The 7,979-nt window shown below is 42.7% G+C and overlaps 2 protein-coding genes across 3 annotated transcripts; both read left to right on the forward strand.

Annotated features, from left to right (window-relative positions):
* The first annotated feature begins 213 nt into the window (after positions 1–213).
* On the forward strand, positions 214–3,807 carry riok2 (RIO kinase 2 (yeast)). Of its 2 annotated transcripts, none has more exons than XM_053869848.1 (10): positions 214–343; positions 1,172–1,310; positions 1,412–1,528; positions 1,610–1,785; positions 1,866–1,954; positions 2,082–2,273; positions 2,346–2,438; positions 2,520–2,927; positions 3,028–3,127; positions 3,208–3,807. In XM_053869848.1, the coding sequence occupies exons 2-10, from the start codon at positions 1,178–1,180 to the stop codon at positions 3,367–3,369; spliced, it is 1,470 nt and encodes a 489-aa protein (XP_053725823.1). In that variant the 5' UTR covers positions 214–343; positions 1,172–1,177; the 3' UTR covers positions 3,370–3,807. The 2 variants fall into 2 exon arrangements, with proteins under 2 accessions (XP_053725823.1, XP_053725822.1); XM_053869847.1 differs by lacking the exon at positions 214–343 and adding an exon at positions 599–758 and having other exon boundaries at positions 3,208–3,803.
* Positions 3,808–4,296: 489 nt separating this feature from the next.
* On the forward strand, positions 4,297–7,755 carry LOC128762054 (protein limb expression 1-like). The gene is made up of 6 exons (XM_053869852.1): positions 4,297–4,432; positions 4,671–4,879; positions 5,540–5,680; positions 5,760–5,855; positions 6,450–6,527; positions 6,594–7,755. Exons 1-6 carry the CDS (start codon positions 4,357–4,359, stop codon positions 7,041–7,043), a joined length of 1,050 nt encoding a protein of 349 aa, XP_053725827.1. The 5' UTR covers positions 4,297–4,356; the 3' UTR covers positions 7,044–7,755.
* Positions 7,756–7,979: the final 224 nt, after the last annotated feature.

A 7,979-nucleotide genomic window follows, 5' to 3' on the forward strand; every position in this document is an offset into this window, starting at 1 on the left:
TTGATAGTTCACAGCAGGAATGACTTGGAAACAGCGTCGAGGGTGTGAACATGTGCCAAAAAGCAAACAGAAAACAGACCAGCAGGGCACAAACACACGTCATATAACTGACAGAACCCAAGCACTGGAGGCGTCTCACATACCTTGACCTGCTGTGTTTGTTTGCACTCGCACACAAGTCGACAGACACACACAAACATCTCCAGTCTGTATTTGATTTGGCGGCACACGGTGGACCAGAGAATGTTCACTGAACCTGTGGAGGAATTCCTGAATTATGCGAGTGTCAGTGTGGGTGAGGCATGCCTGGTCACGTGGTCTGGATATATGAAATAGGTAAACGGTAAGGACAGTTCATATCTTTGTCACTGAAATTATTATTTATTATTGCGGCATTAATAAATCAGGCACTGCTGTTTTTACAGATAAAATATAAATTTAAGAATAATGTAAACATATCTATAGTGCAGGTGAACTGCCGCTTAGTCATTTTCGTAAGTTAAACAATATGTGGCTGCTACTTACCGCGCAGGCGCTGACGGCTATTCTATGACGTCAGTCTGCACCAGAAGTTGCGTTTGTACCCTGGCGCACTGCTTCCGCCTTGCCCATGTGTTTACACGGAATGTGGACGTGGGTCGCCCGACACTAATTTTTACTGTGCAAAATCGTCGGTTTTACGTCGTGTAATCATGGGGAAACTGAATGTTGTGGTGCTGAGATATTTGTCTCGCGATGACTTCCGAGTGCTCACCGCAGTAAGTTGATTCCATCGGAATTAGCCTCTGCTAAGCTAAACGCTTGACTGATGTGACAGAATTAACAACGTGTAGAAGTGATCTCTTTGTATGTCACATCAAAACAGTTTGCGGATAAAGGTTCTAAAAGTTCACTAAACTCCAACTACGTTTCTGGTATTTTGACTGACGACTTGCAGTTCCGATATCTAATTTAATAATGGGAATTAGCATTTAAAATGCGTTTGATTCTGATAATATAATGCTACACATATAAATACGTATTATATATAAAATGTACTTTTAAATTACGTACTGGAATTGTGCAAGCTAATATAAAAAATCCTCTCTATATATTCCTATGAATACGTTTTGTTACATGATAATTAATACATCACCATGAGCTTAGATGATGTTTGGTTTTATTCTTTCAGGTGGAGATGGGAATGAAGAACCATGAAATAGTACCAGTGAGTCTCCTGTCATCTATTGCCAGTCTTAAACATGGTGGTTGCAACAAAATCCTCAGGGAGCTTGTCAAACACAAGCTTGTCGTATATGAACGCAGCAAGAGTAAGTCTAGTTCCCTTGCACACACCCGCGTTGTTATATGTGCAATGTTGTTTTATATGCTTTATTTTGTAATCTAAACGTTTAAAAATGTGTTATTGTAGCCATCCAAGGTTACAGGCTGAACTATGGAGGATATGATTATCTTGCACTTAAAACGTTGAGTTCCAGAGAAGTGGTTGTTTCAGTTGGAAATCAGATGGGCGTGGGAAAAGAATCAGGTAAGAACAAAGTCTGGGGAAGATGGCGATGGTTCGAAAAAGCTCAGCTAACAAACTACTTGTAATTTTATACCTCAACAGATATCTACATTGTTGCGGGACCAAACGGAGAACAGTATGCTCTCAAGCTGCACAGGTTGGGTCGCACCTCCTTTCGGAATCTGAAGAACAAGAGGGATTATCACAAACACAGAAACAACATGTCCTGGCTCTACCTGTCCCGGCTTTCTGCCATGAAGGAGTTTGCCTATATGAAGGTAGAAGGGCAATCTCCTCCATCAAAGTGAATAACCATAATAAACCATAACAAATACATTTCTTTGCTTCCCCTTCCCAGGCCCTATATGATCGAGGTTTTCCTGTCCCCAAGCCAGTGGACTATAACAGGCATGCTGTAGTCATGGAACTCATCAATGGATATCCGCTGTATGTAAACAAATCAACACCATTGAATCAATACAATATGACAGCGTCATTTAATGTAAATATCAGTACATCTTTACGACCAGAATTTGACATCAACAGTTCTGCATGAGTTGTTTCTCTATTTCAGGTGCCAAGTCCACGAGCTGCAGGATCCACCTGCTCTTTATAGCGAATTCATGGACCTCATAGTTAAACTGGCCAACCACGGCTTGATTCATGGAGATTTCAACGAGTTCAACCTCATGCTCGACGACCAGGACCACATTACCATGATCGATTTCCCTCAAATGGTGTCCACCTCTCACATCAATGCTGAGTGGTGTGTTATTTTTGCTGGAACTAAGCTGACTCTCCAATGCCGTTATTCACTTTTGTTCCTTTTGTCTTTCAGGTATTTTGATCGCGACGTTAAGTGCATCCGAGATTTCTTTGCCAAGCGCTTCAACTATGAGAGTGAGCTCTTCCCCACCTTCAAAGACATCAGGTAGTGTCAGTCTCAATTCAGGTCTGTGAAAGAAGGGGGAGGATTAAACTGAAACTGAAAATGTGAATGTGATTTCCACAGACGATCATACTCATTGGACATTGAGGTGTCGGCCAGTGGTTTCACCAAAGATATGGAAAAAGACAGTGCATTGCTCCAACCTGCCGGCCCTGAGGAGGATGAGGATGATGATGAGGATGGGGATGGGGACGGGGACGAGGATGACACAGATGGAGAGGAACCATATGAGGATGACGGACTGAGGGAAGCTAGTTTGGACATTGATGAGTACAAACACGCGGTACAGGAGCTGGAGGGGCTGAGAGTTGCTGACACACAGTCAGAAGAGAACAGAGCGTCTGCAGAGAGTGAAGCTCATGGTGACAAACACCTGGAGATTGAAGTTGAGGAGGAACTGAAGGAAGCAGAGGATGAATGCCCTGAACTGGAGGACCTTTCTGCGTTTAACAAGGAGTTCAAACCTTTCAGGTAAACTGTGATTTACAGATACTATTTTTCTATTATTCAGTTATGCCGTGACTTCAGTGTGATCATCGATGTGTCATCCATATAATGCGTGTGTTTACAGGGACTCTGACAGTCTTCTGCAGATAGCAGAGCACAGGAGGAGGAGAACAGACAGTGAGGCGACGATGGGCAGCGCAGGCAGCTGCTCTACCATTCCCCCTGTAAGGATGATACTTCTCTTGTCCTGGTTCCCCTCGCCAGCTTTTCTCTGACAATATATGATTTGGGGTCTGTGCTGCAGGAGGTTGTCCGTCAGAAGGTCCGCAGGCAGCTCACCAAGCAGCAGAAAGCAGCTCAGAGAAGGCGCCTGCAGAAGGGAGAGGCCAACCTGGTGACTAAATCCAGGAGGGAGACCCAGAGTGACATCAAATCTAGCCTGGACAGCGCCTCCTTCTGGGGATAAACTGAACTTTGGACACTTTTGTATAGAGAGAAGTGAAGGCTGTTGCCAGTGTGAGACTCTACACACCTGATTATGTACATTTGACTGGGAGAACATGAGTCTTGTTGAGCTACAGTTCAATGTAAATTTTGTGGATTTGGAATTATAAAAATTCCAGAAAGAAGATATGTTTTTACTTTTAAACAACAATAAAAAACTGTTGCTGACAACTGAACACAGAAATAATGTGTTGAGGCAGCTGGCTGAAGTGTTTGAGTGTCAGCGATGGAAGACAACATTCTTGTGAAATATATGATCAGATTTTGGATTCACTGCCATAAAGTGTTGTGCTAAGTGTCACGGAAGAGTTAAATCTACAACTTTCTTGTGCAACCAGCAGTCTGGGAAAGGTAAACATGGCAGAGAGGAGCAGAGCTGGCTGCTGGGAAACAAGCATTTGTAGATTTGGGTAAGGAGATTGGAGAGCAGCTGAATTGAGTCATGAACAATGGCCATTCATAGTGAAGAGCATGAATGGACTCAAGACTTGGTGGACTCGATCTTTGTGTCAGGACTGACTCGCCACACACGATGCTTTATGGTCACACTTCTGTTATATTAAAGAAACATCCAGACACTTCTGTTTGCAAATGATGCTGCTGTTTTGGTTCTCAGTGCTGTCTGTGGTGCAACCTTATTCAGTTCTCCAGCTATGTTCAGGGATTAACCAGCTGCAAAGCTGAAAGGAGGGGCGCTACATTCCAGCCCTGCACCTCTGTGTGTGCAGAAAGAGAGAGGGGCCCTCTCAGCTAATTGGCAGCCAGGGTGACGAAGTCGGTCTGCTTCAAAAGAAAAACCCTGGTGAGACTGGGTGGACTCAGGGGAGGAGGAGGTCTGCTACTAGGTTTGGAGTTTGTTTCTCATGAGGTTCTCTTTCTGTGCTTCGACTGAGCATGAAGTCTGGATGAGATTTCTTTTTCGCATGTATGGAATAAACATTAGAGGAAGATGAGTAAAGAGGAAGCTGAGGACACCATCATGTCATATTTGTCCCAAAGTGAGACCGGCAGCAGCCCCACAGACCGTGAGTGACATTTGCTGAGCATCACAAATCTACAGTATCATCTCCAGTTTAAAACATCCCCTCATGTTTTTTTCATTCATAAGTCCCTTGACATTAATTATGATCATTGTACAGTGACTCAAATGGAAGGATTTGAATAAAATCCAAGATGTTTATATCACATATATATGGTATAAAATGTCAAATAACATTCACGTCGGTTTACTATTCCCGACTGTGTCTCCATGTTCTGATGAAGTGAACGTCGTGGCTCTGCTCCATAACTTCTGGGAGCAGAAGCAGAGAGGACTGTTGGGTGGGTCGTCCTCTGAGTCTGGAAGTTCTGCTTCTGGAGAAACGGCGTCTCCCAGTGAGAGCCTGTTGCTGTACGAGTCGGCTCCCGCTGCTGGTCCACCGTACGTCTGCTACGTCACCCTGCCTGGTGGAAGCTGTTTTGGGAACTATAAGGTGAGGTCATTGCTAACAGCCTCGAGCACAATGAAACTCCAGAGATAAGGAAGGTGGCCGGTTATGAGCCTTATCATTGATACATTGATACAGCAATAATCCTGAGTTACATTTGTTAACATACTGAACACACTAACTTTTCCTCAGTGCTTGGTCACACGTTTCATGCCTTGACTATTTCCATGTACATCCCCATCTCTTGTGCTTTGGAATTTTAAGGTGAATTCACTGTACAAGCATGATGATGTTTTTCTAACTATATTTTGCAACTACATTCCTTTAACTACTTAAATTAAATACACACACTTTTTTGGCTCCACTCTGAATGTAAGATGTTAATATCAAGCTTTTTCTTTGTTTAAGCAAGAAAAAAAAATGATAACAGTACTAAAGCCGCAATACTTTCCTCTACAGATGAGTAGTACTTTTGTTTACCCCTGCGCAACACTTTTGTGTGTAGATGGGTGTGGATCTGTATCTGTGTGTGGCAATATTGCGTACAGTTGCACAACTCCTTCTGTCATGTTTTGTTTACAGATGATGAGTTTTGTTTCCAAGTGTGTGGTCCTTTTGTTTTTATTTGTTTTACATGTTTAGCATATAGATGAGTGACACATCTTTAGAAGTGTGTGTTGGTGGTTCACAGGTGTGTGTTTGCAGGTGTGTGACACACTGGCGGAGGCTCGCAGGGATGCCGCTCGTGTTGCACTGATGAACTCTCTGGTTAATGAATTGCCGTGCCGTCAGATCTCGGCGCAGTTTATAACTCAAAGTTTGCAACAGGCAACAGCTGACTGCCCAGTGAGTCCTTCCTTCTTCAATACACACCCTTGTGAGCAGTTAGAGTGGAGATGAAAAGTGATGGATGTGTCTTTTACAGGTGTCTATACAAGATGCGAGCGACTCCAACACCAGCATCGGCACCTATAATCTGCTCCTACGTTCCTTTCTGGGCAGAACGATGTTGGAGTTCCAGGTTAAACATGAACCTTTACTTTGGAAACACTGAATGTCTGGTTGCTGAAGTGGTACATTGTGTAGAGCCATTTTAGTAATTGGGAGGAGAATGATCTAGAAGCAATATAACTGTTTTAACTGCTATTATTAAATATAATTTTACTTAACAATGACTTTGACCTGATTGAACAAATTGTTACCTGACAGCTGGTGAGCATGAGCCTGATGGAAACGTTTCTCTGTACAAATAAGTCTAAGCCCATTATAATCATATTAAACAGAATTATTAGAGGGACATGTGGATAAATGCTTTTAAATTGAATAAATACATAATTCGTGATGAATGAACGCACAAGAGAGTCACTGAAGCGCATTCAAATTTAACTGTGTGAGCTGTGAACAGCTGGGAACCAAAGTAAATAAAGTCATGTTGTGCTTCTTCCAAGAAAGTCATGTTGTGCTTCTGGGTTCAATTGGTTCAACTTCATTTTTCTTGCCATCGTGGAACTGCTGTCAGCTGGCATTAACAATTCAATAATAAATTCCTTCAGTGTCAACTCACCGTCAAAGCGCCTTGGTGGGAAAGTTGACCGCGCTCTACTTGTCTTTGTAGGAGATGATGACGGTGTTCCAGCTGCTACACTGGAACGGAACGCTGAAGGCTCTGAAGGAACGATGGTGCTCCAGACAGGTACCAGTCATCATCTCTGCCCCTACAGGATCCTCAGATTAACATCTATCCTCATGTCCATCTCAGAGTGTCATCGACTACTATTCTCAGCGGGGGCTGGACGAGGCCTTGCGCAGTAGCATGGCTCTGGATTGGCTTGGACGAGAGCAGCGGTCACCTGGACGACTGGCGGAAGAGCTGCTGGTGGCGCAGAGGGAGCTGGTTTTGGCAAGGCGGAGAGGAATAGAGTTACGCTTTTATAAAGAAAAGACAGCAATCCTGAGTTTGGCTTTAAGTCAAGCTGACTTTCATCACACACCTCTGGTGCTCATCCAGCCATCAGAGCACACGCACAAGGAAGAGCATCTGCCTTTGCAAACACTTCACAGCCAGGAGGCAGCTCAAATGACTCCACCCTTCAGTCCCTCTCCAAGCATCCATGAAAACTTAAAGCTCTCTCAGGTTGCGAAAAGGTCATCACTCGCTTCCTCCTCCGGTTCACAATGGACACACGGGTATTTTGATCACAATGAATAGACAGCTGGACTTGTGACTCAGAGGAAGTGGAAGTGCTGTGTCATTCATTTCACACAGATAAGAATAGAAAAGAGTGACAGTGGACAGTATACATGCTAGAAGTTGAATACACAGGATTTCCACTCTGAAGTGGTTTGATGTTTGAAGTGATGCATGAACACTTTGATGTCAATCCTGCAAGATCTAGCAAGAAATGGATGTAGCTGGATGTAGACATTTTTATAGTCATTTTACATAATGTCACGCATTAGGACTATAGGAGAGCAAGACAAGTTAACAAAAATGTAGTGACAAATGTTAAATGTTATTTTATGGCACCATCAGTTCAAAGGTTGAATAATGACTGTTTATGAATGTACAAATAAAGGAATTAACCTATATACCAATAAAAATTGTTGATTAGAAAAAAAAACATTATATTAAGGTACTTGGTAGAAAGAAAAATAGCAAAGATTACTGAAAAGTGGAAGAACAAAAAGACATTATAGATAGATATGATTAGATTCGACACGACCATTGGAACATTTAGGACTGGAATGATCACTCTCCACAGTGGAACACACAGGTTCGACAGTTTCCTTTGAACTAATGCCCTATTAAAGAAGCTTATGTTGGCCCACTACGAAGGTGGTGGCCCCCATCATTTTGTTTTCGGTGTATGGAAAAAAAAATGTTTCAGTTCAATGTTCAAAAATGTATTTGCATAAAGATATTGTTCTTGTACAAATGGTTTGCTGTGTCAATTGTATAGTAATGGTAATGAAATAATAACTCTCACGGTTTCATAATTGGATGAAGGATATTCAAACCCTAACCTAGTCTCAGTGTGGAACGGCAGTCTTGGCTCATTCCCACAGAGGTCACTGTATCATTTGAATTAAAAAAAAAAAGTGTTCTCAGCACATGGTTGAAAACGCAAATCTTGACTGTTTACGT

The sequence above is a fragment of the Synchiropus splendidus genome, chromosome 7 (assembly GCF_027744825.2).
Source record: "Synchiropus splendidus isolate RoL2022-P1 chromosome 7, RoL_Sspl_1.0, whole genome shotgun sequence".
NCBI lineage: Eukaryota > Metazoa > Chordata > Actinopteri > Syngnathiformes > Callionymidae > Synchiropus > Synchiropus splendidus.